The 25,204-nt window shown below is 54.3% G+C and overlaps 7 protein-coding genes across 7 annotated transcripts, besides 1 other annotated feature; 3 read left to right on the top strand and 4 right to left on the bottom strand.

The window, feature by feature from the left end:
- On the bottom strand, positions 1-2,628 carry CYME_CMP162C (hypothetical protein, conserved; the record flags this gene model as incomplete). Its single annotated transcript, XM_005537773.1, has 1 exon — positions 1-2,628. The coding sequence occupies one exon, from the start codon at positions 2,626-2,628 to the stop codon at positions 1-3; it is 2,628 nt and encodes an 875-aa protein (XP_005537830.1).
- An 860-nt stretch (positions 2,629-3,488) lies between these two features.
- Positions 3,489-6,616: a sequence feature (repetitive element).
- A 179-nt stretch (positions 6,617-6,795) lies between these two features.
- On the top strand, positions 6,796-8,907 carry CYME_CMP164C (similar to ribonuclease III; the record flags this gene model as incomplete). The annotated part of the gene is made up of 1 exon (XM_005537774.1): positions 6,796-8,907. The coding sequence occupies one exon, from the start codon at positions 6,796-6,798 to the stop codon at positions 8,905-8,907; it is 2,112 nt and encodes a 703-aa protein (XP_005537831.1).
- A 2,480-nt stretch (positions 8,908-11,387) lies between these two features.
- CYME_CMP165C (hypothetical protein, conserved) lies at positions 11,388-12,743 on the bottom strand (the record flags this gene model as incomplete). Its single annotated transcript, XM_005537775.1, has 1 exon — positions 11,388-12,743. The coding sequence occupies one exon, from the start codon at positions 12,741-12,743 to the stop codon at positions 11,388-11,390; it is 1,356 nt and encodes a 451-aa protein (XP_005537832.1).
- Positions 12,744-14,119: 1,376 nt separating this feature from the next.
- Positions 14,120-15,355, top strand: CYME_CMP166C (phycocyanin-associated rod linker protein; the record flags this gene model as incomplete). Its single annotated transcript, XM_005537776.1, has 1 exon — positions 14,120-15,355. The coding sequence occupies one exon, from the start codon at positions 14,120-14,122 to the stop codon at positions 15,353-15,355; it is 1,236 nt and encodes a 411-aa protein (XP_005537833.1).
- Positions 15,356-16,407: 1,052 nt separating this feature from the next.
- Positions 16,408-17,391, bottom strand: CYME_CMP167C (hypothetical protein; the record flags this gene model as incomplete). Its single annotated transcript, XM_005537777.1, has 1 exon — positions 16,408-17,391. The coding sequence occupies one exon, from the start codon at positions 17,389-17,391 to the stop codon at positions 16,408-16,410; it is 984 nt and encodes a 327-aa protein (XP_005537834.1).
- A 1,187-nt stretch (positions 17,392-18,578) lies between these two features.
- On the bottom strand, positions 18,579-19,382 carry CYME_CMP168C (hypothetical protein; the record flags this gene model as incomplete). Its single annotated transcript, XM_005537778.1, has 1 exon — positions 18,579-19,382. One exon carries the CDS (start codon positions 19,380-19,382, stop codon positions 18,579-18,581), a length of 804 nt encoding a protein of 267 aa, XP_005537835.1.
- A 1,377-nt stretch (positions 19,383-20,759) lies between these two features.
- Positions 20,760-22,826, top strand: CYME_CMP169C (similar to expression regulator of ATP synthase Nca2p; the record flags this gene model as incomplete). The annotated part of the gene is made up of 1 exon (XM_005537779.1): positions 20,760-22,826. One exon carries the CDS (start codon positions 20,760-20,762, stop codon positions 22,824-22,826), a length of 2,067 nt encoding a protein of 688 aa, XP_005537836.1.
- Positions 22,827-25,204: the final 2,378 nt, after the last annotated feature.

The following is a 25,204-nucleotide window of genomic DNA, read 5'->3' on the forward strand; positions in this document are numbered from 1 at the left end:
CTAGCATTCATCGCACCAGACGCTTGTCTCCTGGACAATGCGCTGGATCATGTCCAGCACGCTCCTATAGCGCACATCCTCCCGGCTTGGTGGCTTACAAACCTGCAAGTGATCGGCACGATCCACGCGGACCAGCTCGCCGACCCCTGCGTAAGCAGATTCCTCTGAAACGAATAGGAAGCGACTCCCGCCCCACGTTCGAGTTGTGGTGCCTTCATAGATGCTGAGCACTTGCACCGGCGGTAGTATGCAGCTTGGCTCTAGGGACAACTTCTTCGCTGGTGACGAAGGAACATCGCAGTCTGATGCTGCGGCTTCCTGCTCATCGTCGTCGGCAGCGCTGCGACGTTTGATTTCCTCACGTAAAAGGCCCTGCACATACTCAGTGCCGACCGATACCGGTCCAAGCACGTCCAGAACTTGGTCGCCTCGCTCGCGAAAGACCTGTCGACGAGACGGCTCTCTGCTAGACTGTTGTCCACGATGCGCGTGCTGGTCTGCAACGGTGCTCTGGAGCTCGCTCCGGATGCCCGCTCCTCCTTCGGCAGGTCTTCGAGCATATTTTGTTGTCCCTGCATCCAGCGCTGAGCGCGACCCATCCCGCTGCTGCTGACCTGCACTTGCTGCCAACCAGAGACCCCAGAGCACCCCGGGAAGCCGAGTGCGCCCCTGGTCGTCGCGCAGTTCTCGACAGGGGTGTCGAATGAGTGTCAGAAAGGCACGGTGTAACTTTTCGATGCTTTCATTGTAGGGGAGCAGCTCACGCACGGGCGCTGCAGGCCTGACGGCCTTGTCGAGGATGCCACCCAGAAACCGGCCAGCAACTGCAGATCCATGATGCGGTGTCGAATAGAACGCAATACCACGCAATGCCCTAGACAAGGTTCCCGCGCCCGGCGTATCAGCAGCCGAGGCAGCTGCGTCATCCACGAGGAGCTGTTTCGCAATGAGGCCTCCATATGAGTGCGCAACAAGCACCAGGGGCCGCTTGCCCACACCTGCTCGGAGGAGTTTCCGACGCAGATCAGCGGCTTGCTCGCTCAAGGAGAGCGTTGCACCGGATTCCTCAGAACTTCCCCAGGCGGTCAGGGCACTGGAGTAACCAACGGAGAGAATTCGTGCCGATGCACCAAGGTCTGGCGCGAGCCACTCCCGAGGCCACAGTCGCTCTTGCCAGGCTTTCATGCTCTTGCGCGCTGCGGTTGCCTGCACAGGCGCCTCAACGAGGTCCTCATCCGTCGGTTTGCGGACGTCGTAGGCGCCACATCGCCACGTCAGAAGCGGATCGCCTCGAAGTCCGTGGACAAATACCACATCCACCAGGGGTGCGCAGGCTCGCGCTAGGGTCGGCTCAGGAGATAGCAGGTACACCTCCAAATCGAGGCGGTTCGATGAATATCCCAGGAGTTCCTCACACGCATTCTCGAGGGCTCGATCCGCGCACGCCTGCAGAAGCGTATGATCTGTTCTACACTTCCACTCGCAAAAGATGCGAATCCATTCAGGATATTGCTGGGCAAGCGTAACACTAAACCGATCCGTGATCCGCTTTGCTATTTCCATGCGTAGAAGATCCGCTGCCTGCACGCCCGCAGTGCCGCTTCTATCCCGGCTGTTGGGAGACGACGGCCTTGGTGTCTCTGCAGCATTCATGTTCACGAGTCCTGCGCCCTGCTGCTGTCTCGAATCGGCAAGGAGCATCAGCGTGCGCATGCATTCATCTGCTTTGGGGTTTCCGTCAATCTGCTCAAACAAAAGTGTGACTGCTCTGGTATCCGCATGACGAACGCAGGCAGAGGCAAGCAGGCGAGCGTACTCCTGTTCAGGAGTCTCAGTTGGAAGTGCCAACAGGCCATCGGTGTCATCCGGGAAAAGTGGAAGACGTCGCAGCGGAGACGGGTCCGCTTCTAGAATCCGTTCAAGCGTTCCTCGCAATACAGCAAACATCTGGGTATCGTCGAGGCTGTGGTTCGCAGTACGCTCGTGTGCCAGTGTTGTGGCTGCTGGGTCCGGCAGCGCGGACTCGACGCTATGCCGTCCCACTGTTCTGCGCTCGCCAGCAACCGCTGGAGAAGCAGCCACCAGTTGGGACCACGATTCTAACAGCACTGGGGCAACAGCTGCCTGCCTGGCAAACTCCAGCAAATGAGGTGTGCTTCCTCTCACACTGTATGGAGCACATCGCAGTAGCAAGCGAGAAGCCTCAGCGCTTGCGGAGACGCAGGCATCGCGCAGGGACTCCATGACAGCGCGACTGATCGGCCTTGAGGCGTGTTGCATAGCGTCTCCGGAGGCGTGCCCCTGCTCGCTCGAGAAACCTGTTCGAAAAAGTTTCTTGCTGGTCGCTTGGTTGCACGCGAGCCGCCAGATACGGGCGATCCAAGCAGTCAAGACCCAGCCTCCTTGCAGCGCCCATTCTTCGCACCACGCAGCATCTTCAACGGGTCTTAGACTCCGCATGGCGAGTGCTCGCTGTTCAGCGTCCCCAACGCGCAGACGCCATACCGTCTGCAACACTTGTCTGCGGATATATACCCGGTCCATCGTACCAAACCCACCTGCTGGGCGGCCTCGACTCCATTCCGTGCATGCTCGGTCGCTCTGTTGAACACTTGACGACTCTCCCATCGTATCGCTTACGTTCTATATCATAACATGATCCGCTATGAGGACGTGCCAGGGCTGTGCTTGGTGCATACACGCTCGTTGTGCGCTTAGCGCTCGTTTCGCCTTGGCCCGTCGCTGACGAGCAGCGGTGTCGCAGCAGCGTCCAGCGTGCGCTGCTTGTGCCGCGTTTAAAGAGTCCTGCGGCACTACAGGGCCGTAGCGGCCGGCTCACACGAGCGCTGGCAGGGCACTGTCTCAAGCGTTTCCAGCGGGTGTACTGCAGGTACGGGAGGTACGACTCTGGACAGGTACCTGGCGCTGTTCAACGGTACTCCTCTCGCTAACTGAGCTTGAACTGTGGACAACTTGGAAACCGTCTCGTGTAGTTGTCCTGAACAGACGCAGGCAAGTGGCAACTGCCTCCCTTTGCGCTGCAACTAGGCTTGGTGGCTTTCCCGGTGACGCTGAAGCGACCTTGCAGACGTCTCGACTACGTACGGGCAGTTATGTGTTTGCAAGCAACGTGCTAGAGCGTGTTCAGTTGCGAGCAAGCGTCTATATAGAAGATGTAAACGTCCGTTTTTATTCAAAACTAGCGTCAATCTAGGTACACAACGATTTCTTTGACGCACCAACCAGTGCTTCGCCCTATACGCGGGCTAGATGAAAATGGTACACTGATTTTTTCGATGACAAAACGTTTACATTGACCTTGCATCCCGGATTGCAGGATAGATAATGGTAATCAAAGAAGTGTCCAACATGATGCACCTTACCTCCAAGTTCCATGACTTATTCTCGGATGTATTGGTCGTTTCGTATGTTCTATCGTGCGCCAGGTACCTGCTTTGAGCACCCGCCTTGGTACCTAAACTGCTGTTACGGATGCTGCACGTAAACAGAGCGGCTTTGCCATACCACTGAGCGCTTCGGCTGGAGGAATGCTTCACCTAACATGGAGTCGGGATCCATTATAATCCTGGGTGCCGGTAAGCTGTGCAGACAGACGTACTGTCTGCGGCAGCGCGAAGCGATGTACAAGGAGTCCACTGCGACCGGGGCGATCCCCAGACGCAGCGTACCCGCTCCTAGTCTTGGAATAAACTGCGTTTTGGACGAGCTGCTCAGGTCCATTCACAGCACTGGGCGCTGGAAAGAGCATGAATGACTGGTCTAGCAGACACGTCCGGCTCGCGAGACCCTCCTCCTATAGGGTAAACTTTCGACAGTGTGGAAAGCGTGTCCGCCTTTTAACGTTTATCGTAGATGGGGAAAGTAATCATTTTATTGTCGCTACTTAGTGGCTTCTTTCTGTTCTTCGTTCTGAATAGAGCGCTCGATGCGCGAACCTCCATACCTGGCAGGAACTGAACATGTCGCGTATCTCGCAGATGGAGGGAAACGCGATCCTGACCGCTCCTTGCCCTATTTCTCTAAAGGGCGAGTTGTATTCTCGTTAACTTCATAGCCAAGTATAGTTTTCAATTCGATTGCTTTTCAACCCTCAAGTAAAAATATTCGATTGACTTTTCGCAGTATATAACAGAAGCGTTCAAAGAGCGTTCTTTTTCAAAAAAAATAAAAATGAAAAGTTATGAGAAAGCAAGTCGACGATCCTGGAGGCCCAGTGTCGCTGGGTGCCAGACAAAAAAACGAAAAACTGTGCCTAGTCCAGAGGAACAGGAAAAGGCAAAGAAGCAAGGGCAGGAAGACCGACGTCAGTGGCTGCAAGAAAGACGACAGTACGACGAGACGGTGGGGAAAGCCTGTTTTCTTAAACATATCAAGGATCCGCATAGAGAAAAATCGCGAGAGGTCATTAGGAACCGTGTCGATTCGTACTCCAGGAGGAGTATAAAGTCGTCCTCAGGACTAATGCATCTGGTGAAGGGGATGTACGAAGACGTGATGGACATGGAAACAGTCGAGGTTCCGGAAGAATTCTTCGACAAGACCTATATTCGTCACCTGATGCTTGGTAGAGCGGAAGCGCAGAGGGAAAAAGAGCGGATACACGTCCTCACGAAAACCATCCTTTTTACAGCTTCGAGGGTGCTCGAAACAAGGGTGACCGGGATATTCACGACAATGGGGCGATGAAGTAGATCACGAACCTGAAGAACCATTTGACAGTGAACCTCGAACGTTTCATGAAACGCACCGTGTTTGCACTCTACTCGGGCCTATCTCGCAATGGAAAATGGGCGATTATCAATGGCATCACGAAAGATCGCAAGCGTGAAGATGAAGTCGAATTCGTCGACAAGAAGGCATCAAACGAGAGCACGAATGAAGCTTCTGTAATCCGTGCGGCTATAGAAGAGCATCGTGCAGTCCTGGAGCTGGCGAATCCAACAGACAAGATATCAGAGTTGAAAGAAGCTAAGGAAAGATACTATCGCCTCGTCCTGCGCTATTTCGTGTTTCTGGACCAAGAACTCGAACGCAAGGCAGAGGTGAAGCAGCGTGAGGAAAGCAATGAAGAGTGGGAGAGACGGAAGGCTTTCCTACTGGGGAAGCGCCTCAACGTGGTTCCAATGTGCAACATCAAGTCACATTTTGTGACTATCCACTCCAGAATCCTTCACGGCATCATGGAGGAGATTAGTCCGGAGTTCGATGTTAGCAGGGAGGAATTCTCCGGTGAAAACCGGGAGACGTACTGGAAGAATATCTTCGATTTCAAACATCTCAAAGTGAGCAAGCAAAAGGTATTCAATGGGATGATCGAAACCGATGGGGTAGCCTTGTGTGTACACTATCGGCGGTTGAAAAGAGATCGTCCAGTTCCACCCTCGGCTTCGCCCGTGACGAAGGATGAAGAAAAGAAGGAGGCGGATCCTGCGACGCAGGAGGTATAGGATAAAGACCTTGTCGTTGACGTGACGAAGGATGAAGAAAGGGAGGAGGCGGATCCTGCGACACAGGAGGTGGAGGATAACGACCTTGTCGTTGACGCGGTGAAGCATGAAGATGAGAAGGAGGCGGATCCTGTGATGCAGGAGGTAGATGGGAACGACTTTGTCGTTCGTGCTGACCCCGGAAACACAAATATCGTAATCATCGCAGTATCCAAGCGTGCGGAAGACGGTACCGACGGTAATTTTCGTCAGAGACATGCGTCTTTTGAGGTTCTCGAAAATGATATATTATCGAGAATCCGGCACAATGAATGCAAGGAAGAAAATTGAGACATGGAATGCAGGAATGAAGGATCACCTGGAAACTTTGAGCGAGGTGACTAGCCGAGAGGCGGACTTTCAAACTTTTCTGAAATTCATGGAAGTTCGCGTTGCTCATTGGGATGCGCTGTGGAATGAGTATGCAAAGCCCCGGTGGGCTCGTCTGCGTATGAATTTGTATTTTGGGAAGCAGCGTGCATTCGCGAACTTTTTCAATGAGCTGAGCACCTTCAAAGAAGATGAAAGTCAGAGGCTCGTAGTGGCGTACGGAGCAGGGCGCTGCGCGCCCAAAAAAGTATATACACCAGCTCCAACGACAAGAACGTACAAGGAGAGCGCAAAGCGTTTCTTTACGATACCAATAAGATGAGTTCCGAACATCGTATACACACCATGAACTGGGGTGTACATTTCAAAGGGTCGAGATGGAAAAGTGCCAGCGGAGCCCTGAGAATATAAAAAAGTACGGAGCGCTGACAGATGAGCAAATGGAAAGGAGAGCGGAAGTTCGGGACTACTTGCATTCGTAAGTACAATCAATGGCAAGAAACGTATGGAATTTTTGATCCGGGACTTTAACGCCACAATCAATATAACAACATGTGCGGTGATGGAGAATAGACCACCAGAGCGAACACGAGAGAACTTTGTTGGACAACCTTTCAAAATGAAACTATATGAGAAAAAGTTGAAACCAGTAGTAGGTGGCCGGTCGAGAAAGACTCGATGGTGTTTGAACGTCAGTTGGAGACTTCTTGACTAGGGCGGGTTTCTCGCCACTACTGTACACCGCTGGCGTCGTTCGACTTTCGAACGGCGTTTTGCGATGGTTTGATCGTTGCAACGCTCCAGGAGCAAACAAGGCTTGGAAACGTGCACGCTTTTCATGGAAAGAGCGCAGCGCTGCTTGCAGAGAGAGCCTTTGATGCGGTAGAGGTGCTTGGTGCTCGTCGCTGAGAGTCCGCGAAGCAACTGCACCAAAACTGGCGACGGCAAGGTTTTATCTATGTGCATGGTAGTCGCGAAAGGCGTAATAGCACGTTTCAGCGGTAGCGTGCACAACCTGGGCCGCTGGAGAAGCTGGCTTGTCTCGCGGACAGCTCTGTTTCGTCCGTTTTCACTTCGAGGCGAACGGGCGCTGCTAGCAGATCCCCGATGCCAAAACGACAACGTTGCAGCTCCTCTTCTACCTGTTCAACTGAGCAGCTCTCATCCAAGGGGCTTGCTTTCGGCAAACTTGGTGTATCGGACAGCGCGATTTATTTGCACGAAACAGTGTTTGCCAGCGACGGCAGCAGAACCGCCTGTACAGCAGCAGCACCAGCAGCAGCAAGACGGCAACGTTACCGATTCTGCGTGTCATAGGAAGTGCCTCAGTTTTCTGCAGGCCTGGAGCATTCCCGAGTTCCCGGTAGTGTCCGGGACGCAGCTCGGGGCCTTCCATGGATGGCCGTTGCTCCTGAGAGCCCTCACACATGCGTCTGCTCTGCCGCCACGTCTGTGTCCCCGCGAGTCCGGTGTGCTCACTGATGCACAGCGCTGGGAGCGCTACCAGCTCCATAATGCTGCCTTAGAGTTTGTCGGGGACCGCGTCCTCAACCTTTGTGTCGTGGACTGGCTCGTAAGGACACAGCCGTGGAAAACTCAAGGTGCAGACACTGCGCTGTATCGAGGCTCGAATATCAAAGAACGGTTGACGTTCTATGTACAGCAATATGTGTATAATGCGCATCTGACGGATGTTGCATATCGAATAGGACTTGATCGTATCGTCCGTCGAAGACTCCCTGCTGAAAAGGAGCACCCCGGACGCGGCACCGAGCTGGTGCTCGCCAACGCTTTCGAAGCCCTTGTTTGCGCGATATTTCTGGAACACGGTTTTCTCCAAGCACAGAAATTTGTACGCCAAACATTATTTGAGGGGCCGGGTTCCTCGCTGAAACAGCCCATGGGAGACTCGTGGCATGCAGACACACGATTTGCTGCGACGGACACAGCTCGGGTACGACAGGAGGCTGCTGCTCTGGACAGGATGCGGCAGCCAGTTCTGCGACCCCCGCATAATATACCGCTTTCTTCTCATCCCAAGGAGGCTTTGGAAAAAGAGCTGTTGCTCTGGGGTCTGTGTATCGGAGGTAATCGCTCTGCCGGAGGTGAAGACCTTCGAACTAGAGCGCAGCAGCAAAAGAGGTCGGGAGTATGTCTCTCCTACTGTCTAGAACATGAGGAAAGGCGACTGAGCCATCATTCCCTATATATGGTGCGTCTAGAGCTGTCAGGAGTGGTGGTCGCTCGCGGACGAGGTCGCTCGATTCGCAGTGCAGAGAACGCAGCAGCGGCCGCTTTCCTGAAGGCACTCGGTCTGGACTGTGCATCGTTTCGAACGCCATATGCCTCTGGGGAAGCGTTATCCAGCCGAGAGATTTGGAAACAGTTCCGCGACCTCAACGTGCCGCTTTGCATCCCGGACAACTATAAGCCCGCGTCTCCTTTCGACGAGGATGCCGACTGGGCGACAATCTTGCTCTGGAATCGAGAACGCTTCGGGAGCGTCTCGCGACAAGAACAGAAAACACGCGCCAAGGCCGAAGAACGAGAGGAACGCTCTCCTGGTGATGCTGTTTTTTGGCATCAAGCTCTGGGATTCGATGATTGGGCAAACGCCCGGCAAGTGCTGCCGTCTCTGTTGGCGCTGGTGCTTCCGAACGAGGGCCCCGAACCCGAGGCTGCCCGAACGGCGCTCGCTGCTGCGGAGCTGGTGGAACTCAAGTATTTGGGACACTGCGGTTTGAAGCTTTTCGCAGCAAGCTCCAGTCTTCGGATCTATGGTCCGGGTGCATGGTCGACGGGAGCCCTTCACGATGACTACGTGCGAGCGATTGCGTCAACAGCGGTAACGGGGCAGGCTGCGGAGCTGCTGAGACGTCTGCAGCGCGCCGGGGCCTGGCGGACGAGGCAGCGCCTCTCAGCAGCTGCGCAACGCGAACTGTTGCTAGCGTTCTTAGGAATTGCACAGGTGCTGTTTGGTTACGAAAAAGGGCCGGATTTACTTCTTAGAACTCTGGATGAGGAGAAACGCGCGTCTACACCTGTCTCTTTCGACAGACCCCATCTTTAGATGAAGCTTTGGACGAGCTCACGAGTCGGTAGCTCGCATCCATGTATTCTGGCTTTCTCCGAGACTCTGAAAAGCTATGACACCCCCTTCACAATAGAAGAGGACACATCCTCCAACGCAGGCGTACAGAATACCATTTGTATCTCTTCAGATTTTCATCAAGATCAGCCTTTGTGCGCTGTTTCTGCGACTGCATTGATTTCCTCCCTCTTTTCTCCGGCTTTAAATAAGCAGCGCTTTCCTTCCCATCAAGTTCCGTTTTCAGCAGCTGGGGGATGCTGATGGACGCATGAATGTACAATAGGCACCGTTCACGGCTGGTGTCGACCCATCGGATGCACAGACCGAAGTTGCGATCCTCGCTTTGCGAACCATTTTCTTCTTCTTTGTATGTAGCCTCAATGCGCCGCTGGCAGTTGTGATACGTGGCCGCTGTTCAGTATTCTGATACGCCCACAGCATCTTCACCGCCAAGCACCACCCTGTGATGCATGAACGCCTGCGTCATCGCTCAGTACACAACCATGATGGGTATAGATGGCTGGCATCGACGCGCTCCTCCGTTCATGCGACTGCTACCACACACTACGATCATGGAGTTCTTCTGGGCAAACTGCTATACGTGGACGGTGCCCGCTATACGCGCCAGCGTGCGCTGTTCCACATGATGGAAGATTTCCCGAAAGATATGGTGACTATGATAAAACATGTTCCTGAAGGAATATCGAGACTCAGGGACAAATCTAGATTTTTCGATCCCACTACGCTCGCTTCGTGCAAAGCGGTGAAGCGCTTTCCATTGGTAGCGATCCCTGCGGTAAGTAAAATGCGATTCGAACACCCTTTCCCATACAGTCAGAACACAAGTGACTCGAGTCTCTGCGAGCATATCCAGTGCGAGGTATCAGGCTGTAGCTGGATACCGCTTTCGTTGATGTCCACAAAGTGAGGAAGATTTGTATTTCGAATTGAATCGATTACTTCATGAGACAATTTCAATCGAATTTCAACATTGGCGTGTGAAGCACTCGTCAAGGGACGCAGTGGAGTTTCTTTCTCGTCAATAAAATGCTAACCATCGATGCGCCCGGTGTTCACTTTGAAACGGAAAGATCTAGGACTAGAAAGAAGCGTAGTTGAAGCATGCTGCACGTAAGGAATCGAGAAGAGTAGATGCTTGAACGTATAAACTGGATAAAGGTATCTTTTATTTTTATCAAACCTTCTTGAAGAATGTCGTGAATCAAATGCATTCCTGCGATGTATCGAATACCAGCGCGAAAAAGAATCGAAAGCGCCACTCCAGAAAGTCTCCTGAAAATCCTGAAACTCTACTCATGAGTCCGTGAAACCGTATTCGTGCAATTTAAATTTCGATGATGTGTATCAAGAAAATTTAGCACATTTTCTCAAGCCAGGCACAGAGCGAGCAGTTCGGTGTTCCATATTAGTCTGACACAGATGCAGGACACCGTTCTGCATCTGCGCTCGCAGTGCACGCATTCGTCGAATCCGAGGTCATCGATGCAACAAAAGTATCATTTCTCTGCTTTGGTGCACATGGTGATCGTTCAGGATGATGAAGATCTGTATGTCTATGCCATCGAAGCGGCAAAAGTAGCATTCTTCTGTTTTGATGCTCTCGGTGATCGTTCAGCTTCCCAGAAGTCTATACTCCGAGACCATCGACGCGGCCAACGTCTCACTACTCTTCCACAGTGGACAGGGTTATTCATCAGCTTCCTGGAGATGCACATGGCAAGTGTACTGCAGCGGTGAACCGATCATCCCTGTTCCTTGGTGCAAAGCGGGGTCATTAAGGTTCCGTCAGACGCATATCCAGAGGAAGCGGCGGTGGCGGGACAGTCGCCAAGCACGCTGTCGGAGCGACCAACAGAGACGCACACAGAACGACAGCTGCTTTTGCGTTCGTAAGCACCATGGATGCAAATGCATCCAAAACCGCATGCGTCGTGGACGTGGTACCACGCATCCCGTGTACTGTGTTCGTGCCCCAGAGGATGCTGTGCAGTAGTCTACCTGGACTGCCACAAAGAGGTGCGCACCACGTTCCTGTTCACTGCAAGAGCTCAGCTGTAGAAGTGCCTATGCGCCTCAGGGCAAACGTTTTTTCCAGAGGTCGCTGGGTTTTCTGGTCTCGGTGGAATGCTCGTGCATCTTACATAGTCTGTACGCAACACGCATTCAACTGTTCGCGAACGTTCGACGCTACACAATAGATGTACACTTCATGCGCAATGCCGTATACTCAGGTTTTTTTTTGTGCCGGCAAATCTTACCAGGGCCGCTGCAGTTCCCCTCAGAGCGTCCCGCGACACGCTCATACGTGACCTTGACCGCCGACGTCGCTGCGTGAGCGTTTTCGTGCCATTGAGAGCGTGCGTCTCTGTCTGCGGCTAGACTTGTGAACTGCGCTGCGGACAACAACAGCCCCATGACTTTATGTACAGATTGTATGCTCAAGGGCGTTTCATTCTTTCGGGACTTGGGCCCCTTGGTGTATCGACAGCGACGACCTCGCCCCGTTGCGTCGTCGGAAACTTTCCCGCGTCCTTCCCGTTGCTTTGCAGAGCCGCATCCGCTGCCATTTCTTCATCCATTTCTTTCAGGGCTTGTCGGGTAGTTCTCCCAATGAGCACCAGTACACCGGCAGTAGCGGCAAGGCCAACAATCAGCAGCGCAGTATTGACTCCAGTGCCGCTCGCGGCGAGCTCTTCGCCAGCATCTGACGCAGCGCGACTGGCAACCCTCTCAAGCACGGCATTTCCAGTGCGCCCTGCGTAAACGTACGCAAGCGTGCCTGGCAGCATGCCCAACCAGCTCGCAACAATGTACGGAACGAAGCGCACGCTCGTCAGGCCGTAGAGATAGTTGCTAGCGGAGAACGGCAGCAGCGGGCTCAGACGAAGCAGAAGAACAATTTTGAAGCCCTCTTTCGCAATTGCACGGTCGATAGCGCGGAATCGGGGAAACCTCGATGCCAGCTTCTCCTGGATCAGGTTGCGAAGAAAATACCTTGAAAGCAGAAACGAGGTTCCCGCGGCTGCAGTTGCGGCCGCCGAAGACACCAGGAGGCCTCGCCAGACGCCAAAGAGATACCCCGCCCCGATGGTCAGCAGCAGGGCTGGAAACGAAACCAGCTCTAACACAAAGTACAAACCAAAGTAGTAGAGCACTGCGGCAGGTCCCATAGATTCAAACCACTTCACAAGATCGTGGAGGTTCTCGATGGAAAGCGTGCCCAGCGAGTGCCCTAGCACGCTTACCGCACCAATAGCGCCTCCTGCAAGACCAAAGAGATAGAGCGTTCGTTTCAGCGAGCGGCGCTCGGGTTTCCTCTCCCGACTCTCCAGATCCGGCTCAGTTTTCGCCTGCAGTCTCGTTGCGGCGCAACCACTTCGCCAAGCCGAACGGACGCGCGTCATGCTCGCAGAGCAGCTGGGCCGGAGTAGCCTCTGTTCTGGGGGCCCCAACCAGGTTCGCTCCAGTGCTCGTGTCCCAGCACACAGCGTGCCTCGCACGGGTCGTGTGCGCGCGGAGGGAACACTCGCACAAACCGTAGAAGTACAGCTGACGCTTCGTTGGCGCGTGTTCAATACAGACTTGCCTCCGGATCCAGAAAGCACGAATGCACTGCAAGGGCGCAGCCAACTCAGGTTATGCACTGTGCAATGCTGTAGGCACGCAACGCCGCTCAGTTGTGTGAATGCTGCAGGCTGCGCTTTCTGTGAAGCAGCGACGCACAGGACCCAAACTTTTGGCAGCGTCCAACTTTGCCTTGGCGCAGCGGTTGAAGCTTCCTGTAGAGAAAGCATACAGTCCACCAGCTTCGGGAGAGCGAGCTTGTTTCAAGCCTGCAGTCGTTTCAGACACTTTGTTCCAGCGCTGCTTGGGATGCATCTGGTGGCGGGCCCGCAACGATGCGGGCGCAGGCGATGGTGGCGGTGGAAGGGCGCAGCAGGCCGTTGCAGCGCGCGCGCCCCGGACGTCAGTCGAATCCGATCGAAATCGACAGAGGCATGGCGACTGGCGATGTCAGGCTAGGGACTGGTAGACTGCTTGATCGTTATCAGGGGCAGGTATGCACCCATTGCTATTCTGTTCGATGCATAGATGCTAAAGCCTGAAATGTCGGACGGTTGAGTGGACAGTATCCCTGCATCTCAAGCCGCAGCCCGAATTCCATCAAGGCGAACCGTCATGCGTCCGTACAAGCTTCGTCCTTTTTTTTCTAGTCCAGATTGATGCATCCGCCAAGGCTCTCGAGGACGCGCAAACGCAGCTGATGATCAGGGAAGAGAGTTCAGTTCCTCGGCAGGCGCTTGCGTGCCCCGTACGACCAAGAACAGTTTTTAGGCAATAACGGCCTGTCCCATCTAAAGATATTCAGAGTGCGGAGCCTATCGGGGACGCCACGATTGGACAGGGCCGCTCCGCGCGCTACCCTTGCCCGCCTCGGACCGCCACATGGAGGACACGGCGCAGGACGAGGACTCGCTCATTGCCAAGACTCCTCCGGGGAGCAGAGCAAGGCCTACTACTGGAGCCCAGCGACGTGCTGGTGCGAGTTCGCGATCAGTTCGACACGCGCGCCTCGAGGGCCTCTCTGCGTCGTCGCCGAAGAGCTGACAGAAAGCGTTCCAGGTGCGCGAGCCTCACTTGGGCATATACCAGTGAGTGGGTGCGGGCACCACTAGTCCGGTGAACTCGGCCGGTCAGCCAAATCCTCCACCCGGAAGGTTCGCACCGTCACTGCAGCGAGCGCAGTCCAAGCTTCTAGGCGCGGTAGGCGTGCAGGATGCGCGTCCAATTCGGCAAGATGCGCTGCCGGCATGCCCGCCCATGTGTCGGACCCATTCCGTGCAAGCGAGGCACGTCGAGCGATTTGGGGCGCGTGCATAGGCCCGCGCACGATGAATGATCTGGTTGCATGCGTACACAAACAGGACTTTTCTGACCATGATATCCCTATTCGGACATGACGCATCGCGCACTTCCGCAACACCTCGTTGCTGGGCGCAGCCGGCCGCGGCACCTCGCGAGCACGCCGGCCTCGGCAGCGCGAGCGCATTAGCGAGATCTCCGACGACGGACGTGGGTCGAGATTCGATTTCGGAGGCCGCACGACGCAAAAAGGTCATTCGAGTTTGTGTCTGCGGACTCTGAACGTTCCTCGTAAAGCACTTCTGATATGATCGGCTTCGTTGGTTCTGTTAGCTCTCTCGGCGCTCGTGTTTCATCCTTCACAGCAAGCTGTAGTGCAAGCAACAGCTGCTCGGTCGTAGCTGCTCCCCGACGGGCGTTCGACCTCCGCGCGGCTGAGGAGAAGCCACAAACCAGCAGTTCGAGTGCAGCGGGATCGTCTTCTGCTTCGAGTAGTGGCGCGGGATCATCGGAGCGTGCGGCGCCATCAGCAGTGTCGTCACCCCCTGCGGCGGCGACGTCCACGCAAAGCGGGGCAGCGAAGATGCCCACGATGACTGCACTGAAGACGGCAGCAAATAGGAAGTTGGGTGAGGTTACACAGGCTCGCTTGCGCAAGGTCGGAGACTCCGTCACCCCAAGTTATCGCCAGATCGATAGCTTCCGTGTTCCAGCGTATCCGATACCCGGGAAAGATGACGAAGTGTCTCGCCGCACGGAGCGTATGTACATGATCCTGCGCCAGATCTTTGGATACGGTCACCTCTTCGAGCGAGACGGTGAGGAAATGGATAAGCTCCAGAGTTGCTATATCAATGGTGAGCTGAGCACGAAGGATTTCGTGAGAGCCGTCGCCAAGTCGGAAACATACAAGGAAAAGTTTTGGAACAACCGGCCGCCGTTCGGACGCTACGGCGCGGTGGAGCTCGCCTACAAGCATCTGCTTGGCCGCCGCACCTTCGACGCGAAGGAGAACGCAGCTGCGCAAGCGGTGTACCACGCACACGGCTACGACGCAATGATCGATTATATTATCGACAACGAGTATGATCGGGCGTTTCCGTTCCGCAACGACGGCAGCGACAACGTGCCGCACTGGCGTGAACCAGCTTGGTTCATGGGACGCCGCCCCGAACCCCAGGCACTACGTGGCGGTCTCGAGCGCGCGATGAGCGGTGCCCGTGGTGCGATGCTCTACCAGTACCGCGTCCGCCTCGGCTCCCAGAATATGGGCGTTGTGGCTGGAGGCTGTCCGCCGCCCGTGAACCTCAAGAACAAGACCGACGAGCCGGTGTTCCGTGTGGTCACGGCCGGGTATCGCGAGCCGGCAGTGAACAGCGGCGGGCTGGGCTACTCCGTGGGCAGGTCCTACACGCGCCAGAACAAGTACAGCACCGTGGCGCGCTCACAGCGCACGTATCTAGTGCCACTGAGCGAGCTGAACAACACCATCACTCGCATTCACCGCTCGGGAGGCTACATCCGCACAGTGGAGCGAGCGTAATAACGGAGCGTTTCACGAGGGACGCTCACAGGAGGATGCTTGCGCTGCGTTCACGGGACCAGAACCCGCGGGGGACGTTTAACTCATGCTGTTTCTTGGTACGCTCACTGAATGGCAGGGAAATGTGAAAAGCAGCTGGATCTCATCCTTCCAGCATGGAAATAGTATTAAGAGGACTTTTGGGAACGATATATCAATAGTTGCCATGCCATTCGTTTCGTGTTATCGCATGAAAACGTTTGACTTCAAAGGATCGACAAAGTCAGGATTCGTAAATAGACGGTAATTAGAACATCACAGTGCTCGTGTCTCCAGCGAACGCTGTAGACCGCTGTCAGCGAGTGCGGCATTCGCGCATGCGCCAGCGCATCAGCGAAGAAACGGCGCGAGACACCTCCCAGCGAGCCCGCCATGAACTCGATCGTCAGTGATCGTGCATGAAACCAGCGAGGCGTGTTTCCTCTTCACCGGCTTTGCTCGTCAGGTTAACGTCGCACGACGGAAGACGCTTCGCCCCAGCATCCACGCTGAGGCTCCCGGAAAAAAGAAACCACCGAGCTAGAGAGGGCGCGCTCCACCCAGCCTGTGATACGCAGTTTACGAACCACACGCGGTTAGGCACGCGACGTAGGGTTTCCCAGTGCGTCGCTCTTCTTTTTCCTCTGTGCATGCGCTTTACCATAGAGATCCCGAATGCGCGTCCGGTTGTGGGCAAATTGTTTCCAGTGGCAGCTGTTGATCGCTGGTGGAACCCCGTTCGACTGGAATGGATGGACGCGCATTCCGCGTCATCCAGGAGGCGCGCTTCATCACATATCTATGACAGTGGATTAACTGACGCCGGCCAAGGCGAGCGCCAGTGTGAACGCTTGTCTCGACGATGTAGTGTGCTGCCGGCCAGTCTGCGAAGCGACGTCGGCCTTTGCTGGCAAACGCGCAGCTGTTCCCTCAAGCAGAGATCTCGAGCGATGGATGCAGCGGAAGCACACTCAAGTCGCTGGCAACGCCAACGCTTCAATAACGTTCGCAGTACTGCTTCTAGCCAGTGCACATCATCGAGGAGAGTCTTCGATTGGATCACGCGAATCGGTGCATTCGGTTGGGCCCCAGGGCATAGGTCGATTTTGCAAACGCTCCTGTCTCCTTTGCAAGCGCTCAATCACGAGCATAAGTTCCGTATCGGGCTCGAGCGAGCCTATGGATACCGTGGCGACGCAGCCGGCAACTGGACAAGGTGCTGCATGCCTGTCCGTGAGACGTTCACGGGCTCGCAAACGGTTGTGGGCTCTGATGAGCTGCTCTATGCTCTGCTTTTCGTATGAGTGCTGGCAATCGCGGTTCCGGAAGGGTTGCTGCATGACTACGCCAGAAACGGGGCAGCGTATTCGAGAAGCATCTGGTTCCCAGTCAGCGGCTACATACGTCGGGGCGGTTGAATCACCGACAATAGGGTCTGGGCTCGCTTGCTGCGTAGCGGCGAGTGACGGATCACTCAGGCTATCCGCCGAAGCTGACTGCATCGTGCCGCCTTCAACCAGGCGACGGACCTTGTCACGGTTCCGCTCCGTTATTGTCTCTCCCGAGCTAGCGCTTCTTGCCGACCTTCCCGTCTCTTCAAAACGCCGCCACGTGTCCGTGAAAGACTCTGTCGTCTGCCCTTCAGTCCCTGTTGGTGTTGGTTCCTGGCAGGAGAGAAGCGCCTCGCGAACTTTCCGTGCAGTTCGGAGGATATTTGCAGCCTCTCTCTCTCCGGTAACGCACTGCGAAGCAGCCAACGAGAGACTCTCCAGCGTACCAGCTTGCGAGGCCGCACTGGGGCCCTGACAGACTGCCTCCGGGTTCGCAGGCGCTCCTCCGAGAAGGCACCGAGATGCGCTCACCAAATGCTCCGAGAGGAGCACGCTTCGCGTCTTCCACGCAGTGGTGAAACGCTCAATATCGGCCAGTGAGGCCTCAAAGTCAGGACTTTCAACCGTTGTGCCTTCCGCAATGGATTTGGCAAGTTCTAGTATTGAAGCCTCGCCGCTACGCTCCATGTCTGGTTCTTCTTACAAGAGGTGAGCGTATCGAAGAAGACCTCCGCCTATCTACCTGCCTGTCTGCCAAACAAATATTGACGGAACCCAACCGCTTTCCAAACCAGGCGTGCCACAAGTCTAACAGTACTCTTCGGGCAAGTTTCCAGGTTTTGGCGCCACATCCTACGCGCTTCCGCAGGGTGCGTTTCATTCAATGCCGGTACACGGCTGCAGGCTTTCGTCGTACAGGCGGAGCTGCGTTCCCTTACTCCTCCACTTTGGAAACAACCTCTGCGTTATCAGAGAGAAAGGCTTGAACTGCTGTGTCCTTGACGTTCATCGCGATGTTCGTTTATTTGCAGAGTTTCAGTTCTGCTCGCATGAGGCCAGTTGCAATATGCAAGGCACAATAGTGTCGGACTTGTACACTTTGTCGTTAATTATGCAGCACTGCAGGCAGGAACTCTCGCGAGAATAGTTAATGGGAGGGGGGTTGGAACTGTGAAGTGCCTCAACACGGCATGTGCCGGTGACTCGGTTTGTCATGTTCTTCAGCAACCAGGTAGGCAGCCTCTGGGAGTCATTTTGTGCCGCTGCAAAAGAACCACCTTGCACCAGGGAAAACGTTCTTGTTTCCGTGAAACAAAAATAGGCGAATCTTAGGACAAAAGTAAAGATCGGTCTCTGTGATATAAAATCAGCCTCCGAGTTACCTGCGAGGAATGTGGAACTCGTGGAAAACAGCGGTCCTTTATGAGTGAAAGCCGTTGCATTCCACATGCAACGCTTTTCCGGTAGCGAATTCGGGTCCAGGTACCTCAATGTACATCATCGACTTGTAATTAATCAGACAGCGCTGTGGCGGCCACGTAGGATGGTAGATGCGTGCGCTCCTGTCCAGGCACGAAACTGTCAGCGCTCGCCTCTGTCTCCACGCCAGCTCACGGATGGTGCGATACCATGCTACGACTTGCATGAGATTCATGCACTGAAGAAGAGAAGCATGAGACAAGTCAATTCGTAGTGGCATGCAGGCACAGACTCGTTCTATCACAAGCCAATGTTCCCTGTGCTGAAGCGTTCTTCAGGAGAATCAAAGTATGCCACCGCGCTACCCTGAGCGTTTTGGCTCCGTGCCTGTTCTGCCGCCTTCACCAAGCCGGGGCTCGAATCATTTCGATATCCTTCGGATGCTTGCTAGTGCGTTACGGGCATTTCCAGAGCACCGATGCGAAGCTGACTTCTGCTCCAGTGCCTCGGCATTGAAGTCTGTGCTCGCATGCGTTGACGAAGAATACACGGCGCGTTCGAAACTGACGCGCCGTTTCCGGCCAATATCCCAGACGGACAGAGCTCTTCGCGGAGTCATTACTCTGGTGAACGCCACGCAACGCAGCTATCATGCGCCCGAAGACGGGATTCGACCGTACCCAAGAGCGCCCCTGCCCAAGTGCGGCACACATCTCGTAAATGGATCCCATGTGATGGCCTCTTGTAGCGAAACTGCTACCGGATACGTTATCCGAGGCGAAACCTCGGCAAATGCCAAGATACACCGGCGTTTGCGACCAGTTCAACTGTCCCGGAGTGTGACTGCAAATCTTCGTAGAATATAGAGATTCCCATCGCAACATATCTTTGTCTGGGCGGAAACGTTTGCAAAGTAGTTCTCCACGGAGCGACTCTTGGTGGGCGTTTCCCGCCACGGAGCGCAAACTGGCCCCTTGGGTGCGGCTTCCTGATGGCACTGTAGCTGCGCGACATGTGTGTGCGAACGAGTCGTTCCTGGGTACTATGATGTACGGAAACATGACAGTAATGATTGCTTTCCCTGCATGGGGCCTCTTCGTGTTGTCGGCTCGCTTTCTGTGGCCCAGGGCTCTGCTAATTTGATGTCTGACGAAAATGGAAATCGTCCAATAAACTAACTCGGACGTACATGCGAAATTTTTGGATCTTTCCGCAGTCATCAACACCAGCCTTGGCGGATTCTCTGTGACTGCTTCCATTAGATTTCTCGTAGCTACGACTTTAAATACGCCGGTCGATCACCTCCCTCAAGATCTGTCGTCAGAGCTCGACGGATATTGATGCCAGCATTAAAGTCCCGATTTCGCCGTCTCAGGCTGGTGCCAACGCATGCCATGCCCAGGCAAAAGTTGCGATCTTCGCTTTGTCTGCCATCTCCATTTTCTCTCCAGAGCAGCATCGATACGCCCTTCGCAGCAGCGACTCTTGGTAATGGTCACGCTTTTCCTGTTTGTCCAATACGCTTCCTCCTCTGAGCGCCGCCCTGTGGCGCGTGAACGCTTGCCCCAACGCTCACAGCACATGCACGTGCTGGGTACAGAACCATCCCGCAAGTGCCGTCCTCCATCCACGCGCCCGGTACCGTACCCTGTGATCGACAGCTTATTCCGGGTAAGTCTGCGGCAGGTGCTCTGCCCGCTGAACACGAAAGCGCACGCCACTCTATTCGACAAAGGATTTGTGGATCGCGATGTTGTTCACGATGAAACAAGTTCCGGACGGGAAACCCGCAGCAGCCAGAAGACTGAGGAGCTTCGAACAATCCACGCTACACTGGTGCAACGCGGTGACGCACTCTGCGCTGGGGGCGAGCGCTGACGTCAGTGCGAGTCCAAGACACTTCTCCGTGCAAGCAGAAGCGCTGGAGCCTCCGAGAGCCTCCGAGAGCCTCCGAAAGCCTCCGAGAGCCTCCGAAAGCCTCCGAGAGCATACCCCCAAGAGAGATATCGTGCTGTTGTCGAACCCTATTTCGTGGATGGCCACACAGAGTAGAGAATAACTCCTTCGGACGGAATAGATCGTTCGGCGTTCGCAGTCCAGTCCGGAATCGGCACAAGCTCGCGAAGGAGTCCTCAAGGGAAGGCGTCGAGTTTTTTGGTCGCCAGTCCATCAGAGCAGATTCCTACGCGCTCGGGTAGCCTCGAAACCAGAGAACTCTAAAAATTGAAGAATGCGTCATTTGAGCATATTACTCGTAAGGAAGGAGTATGAGTGGCGTCTTCTGCGTATGAATTGGATGATGGTATCGGTTATTTTACGAACCCTTTTACGGGGACGTCGCGAATGACCGTGACTCTGGGGATGAAACGCAGTCCAGCGGGAACGAGTCGAAGGGGTCATTCCGGAAAGACCACCGATGATCCTGGAGTTATATGAAAATCCCAAACCGATTGCTGCACTTTGCATGCCGAGGACGTGCAGCTAAAAGAATTTCGGGAGAATTGCAAGGCAGGAAGAGAGCGAAGAGTTCAGTGTTTCATTTGAATCTGGCTCGGCTGTTGTGCACTCGTCCAGAGGAGGCACCGAAATGCCTCGGAGAACGCTCGCACTGCACTCATCTTAAGGGACTCGTGGCAATGGACTTCAAAGACTTGGTTGCTCTCCGTTGTGAACTTTCTGTGCAGAGTCTGACAGAAGTTTCGGCTGCACTCCGCCGCGTGATTCTGAGCAAGTCCTACTACGAGTATCAGGTAACTAGAGCGCCCCTGCGGAGTTTCCTCAACAACGGACCGCTATGGATTTTCCAGACTCTGAGCGGTGCAGGCAGCCTATGGGTATCAAACTTTTACGACACTTGCCGGGATCTCATCGCGTCGGGAACGAGACCGGCAACAGGCACTTCCAGTTCTGCGGCGGGCGGCGCGCCAGCGAGGGCCTCACCGACCAGGGCGAGCGATAAAACAGAAAAGAAAAAGGCTCGGAGGCTGCTGGAGCTATGTCAGGCCGCACAGCCACCGGGGCTTCGCTCTTTGTGTGAACTAGAAAGGGCCCGATGCCAGGCTGCTGTGCATGCTCTCGGCCGTCTCGAGCGAGCCTTAGCAGTGTATCTTGGAAGGGCCCAGGAGGAGCTTTCTCGTCTACGAAGTTTAGTCGAGAAAGATCCTCAAAATAGTTCTGAGTTGCGGGCACTCTTTCTCTCTTGCGACGAATTGCATCACCGTACACTAACAGCGCTGGAAGCAACCGATGTGGATGCTATCGAGGAGGCTGTTTACGCCCACTTGTTGGTCGATTCTGACGTTCTGGCTGATCTGGATCGCTGGGCTTCTATAATGAAAGAGGATGCAGAACGATTCATTACGCTCCTGCGCGATGTTCCGCGTAGATGGAACGTCTATTTGACTCTGGAAGAGCTCAGTCGCATCATGCCTGCGGCAGGACGTCAGTCCGGAAAGCGCCGCGGTCTGGGCTTCATCGAGCGATTGCAAAGGGTTTCGCTCATTTACCCATCGCACTTTGCGAGAAACTGGATACGCTACCTGTGCGGTACCCTGACCATCTTCTGGTCCTGGACGAAAATCAGCGCACATCGCGAGCATGTGATGCATATCGCACTGAGCGTACGTCAGGTTGTGAGAGGCTTCTGGGACGAGCGCATTATTACCCCGCTCACCATGATCTACAGGGAAATCTTTCAATCGTCGTATCGAACATTCATGGATCCGAAGGCGGTTCAGGCTGAGAAAGAGACCTTGAAGCGCATGGTTGTGGATTTTACCCGGGAGGCCTATGCGCGCCTCCCGGACGACCAGCGACAGGAAGCTGAACTTCTGGCTGCAAATGGTGATCTCACACCGGTCATGAAAGTCTACGAACGCCAGATTCGCAGCCCTGTGGTGAATATGCTTGCTGGTGACGTGATCAGAGCATTACTCATACAAGTCCAGAAACTCAAAGTTGATGTCGAGCAGGAGATGGTCGCTGTAGACTCCTTGGTTCGTTCGAACGAGCTCAATCTCCAGATCGCTGCTGCCGTTCCAGGCGTTCTTGGATGTTGCCTAGCGGTCGCGCTCCTGTACCGCTGGTTCAGGCGTTGGTGGTCGAGTATTCGCCTCACTGAAGTAGATCGTTTCGGAGGTGGCGGATATCTCTGGGCCAACGCCTTCGCCGAGAAGCTTCCCACCCGTGAGCGGGCCCGCCTCTTGCTACGAGATATCGAACGCTATCTGGTGTTGACGCTTTCGCTACGCGGCCCTGAAGCAGCTTCTGCGAGGCTTCAAGAGACGCCTCTGCTCCAGAAAGCACAAGTGCTCAACGGGAGAGCGCCGGCTTCGTTGGCGTCCGCTTCTCCGGAACGTGTGCAACGAGTATCAGATCGAACGCTCGCGACGTTCTTCCCTGGCGGTCTCGCTCAGGGTGAAACTGGCGAGAACCTCAAAAGCAGTGAAAATAGTGTGATTTTTCTCTCGACGGCTTGCATTGCTGAGTACGAAGACAAAGGACGTATTCTTCTCACCCTGGACGAACTGGAGGCCATGGTAACGAGCCGCGCTGGAGAGTTTGGGATCAGCCGCGGCTCTCAGCTGGAGACTCGCCTACGTGAAGATCTTTTGGACCTGAGATCATTCGCTCTCGACGCTGAACAAAAACTGCTCACAATCCTTCGAATGCGCTCTACATATCCCTTTTTATGGGATCGCTAGCAGCTGTGCTACCGTATTGTTCCCTGCGATCCTGCACGTTATGCGCTCATCCAGTGCCCTGCGACCGCTTGCCACTGAGTGCTTCTGTATGTTTTCACTCTGTACCTGCAATTCGTGCGCTCTGCCAAGCCTCTGTTATCGCTCGCCACTGAGTGCTCCTGTACGTTTTCACTTGGAGCCTGCATCTGATGCGCTCATCTCATCCATAGCGCATTGGTGAAAGACAAAGTCCTTTCTCAGAGGTATTTTTAAAAAGGCTCTTACGGATGAAAACTGTTCGTATGTGCACCGCAGTGGTGCCCATCGTTTTTTTTTTCGAGTCGGAAAGTGCTCTCGCTCTATCGCCTACCCCACCGGAACTAATACTGCATACATCGTTGTCTCCAAAAGAAACGTTCCAGCGCTTGCCACGCAGTCTGTTGTACGTATTTCGTACAAGTGATGCATCGCGTCAACGATGGCACTCTGCCAGACTGCATTTCGTCGTTTCCAGGGCCTAGCACCCAGGGTCCGTTGAAGTGGGTCGCTGTTCGTCGCATGCAGCACGCAACCGGCATCGAAGAGAGTCACTGGAAACTACTCGAGGAGCAGTGCCTGCCTCTCGCTGCTAGATCCATTTACAGCTGTCGCAACTTGTTATGGCCATAATGTCCATGGAAACCGAAAAGCTACGGTAGGCAAGTAATATGTAACTGCATCGAATGCAGTGGTTGCAGCACCTCCATCGTAGCAGCAGTCAAACGATCATGGCGCTGCTCCTTTGGCGCATAACGCATAACGCGCGGGCGCATAGACTTGCATCTGTGTTGCCATCAATGCTCGTTTATTCCGTCGGGATTTCGAAGCGCCCACGATCGCAGTGGGAGGAGTACGAAACATGTGAAAGCACCAGATGCCGAATCAATCTCCCGTCCTCGAATTTGCACATGAAACCGTGGGATTCGTGCGTCTCCACAAGCCCTGGCTAATTTAAGATGCGCTTCTTGAGACATTTTTGATTGTGTGCCGTCTAACGCCAGCGTGGGCAACGTGAACGAGCCTCCAAGCTAGGACGCGACATTTTTGTCTTCTACACACATGCGAACATACATGGGAAAGGGTCTCGTACCGCTGGCGTACGCTCTAAAGATTGGGTCTCTCCCCATTGTAATCAACATGAGCCTTTGGGGGCTTCTCAGCGATTGTTTCCGCTTCCTCTCTCCTGTCCACGCCATTCGGTACACTAGTCGCTACAGTTCCGTTATCAGCTGTTGGAAGATGTGGATGGCAGTGACAAAGACCCGATTTCGCTCCTTCTCGCTGTTGTCGACGAATGCAGTGCAGAGGCGGCAGTTACAACCTGCGCTTCTGTTGCTATTTTCAATTTTTTTGTTTACAGCCTCGGTTCGCCCTTCGCAGCAGTGGTACTTGACTGCCGTCACGTGTTCTCGTACGTCCATCTCACTTTTACCTCGAGCACCGCCTTGTGGTGCGTGACGGTTGCTTCATCACTCAGAACATGCCGTGGGCTGGTACGGAGGACTCCCCATAATGTCCTTCTCCGTTTCCGCACCTGGTCCCGTACCTAACGATTACGGACTCCTTCTGGGCGGTACAAACGGCGAGTGCTCTGTTCCCTGCACATGCGAGCGCATCCTGTTCCATTCGATAGTTGATGTTTAGAAAGAGACGTTGTCCATAATGAACCGAGTGAAGGAAAAATATTTCAGGCCGGAGATCAAGTCGGGATACTTAGATCCGTCTACGCCCTCGGCATGGGAAACGGTGACTCACGCTCCACTGGAAGCGATCGCTGGAATGCCTCGATTCCCAGTCCAGGAACTTTTCCATGGAAACAGAAAAGACGGGAATCGCTGGATCCGCAATCGGTGAGAGGTTCATGCTGCTGCCGAATCCTGTATTTCGGATAGCCTGAAAGAGAGAAGGATTTACCTTTCGAACAGAGTCGATCATTAAATGTGACAAGTTAAGCGAAATTTCAGCATGAACTTCTTAACAAGGCCCTGATGGACGTTGTCGAGTTTTTCTCTCGCCAATCTAGCTATGCGAAGGGTTGCGACAACAAAGTTGCCTTCAAACAGCAATATGGAAAACTTGAGGAACGCATGATTTGAGCATGGAACACCTAGTGACTTGGGAAGATTGGAGGCTTGCGCGTGTGAACTGGATAATGATATCGTCTATTTTACGACCCGCCGTTCGAAGGCGTTGCGAATCATCTTAATTCGTGTGAAGTTACGAATTCCAGCAGCAAATAGTCGAAGACGCCATTCCGAAGACACAACCGAGAATTCTAAAATCTACATATGAACCAGTAAGTCCTCACAGCTGTACTTTAAAATGTCGATGCTTAACGTCTAAAAACAAGTGCGAATAAA

This window comes from Cyanidioschyzon merolae, chromosome 16 (assembly GCF_000091205.1).
Source record: "Cyanidioschyzon merolae strain 10D DNA, chromosome 16, complete genome".
In the NCBI taxonomy this organism is placed as follows: domain Eukaryota; phylum Rhodophyta; class Bangiophyceae; order Cyanidiales; family Cyanidiaceae; genus Cyanidioschyzon; species Cyanidioschyzon merolae.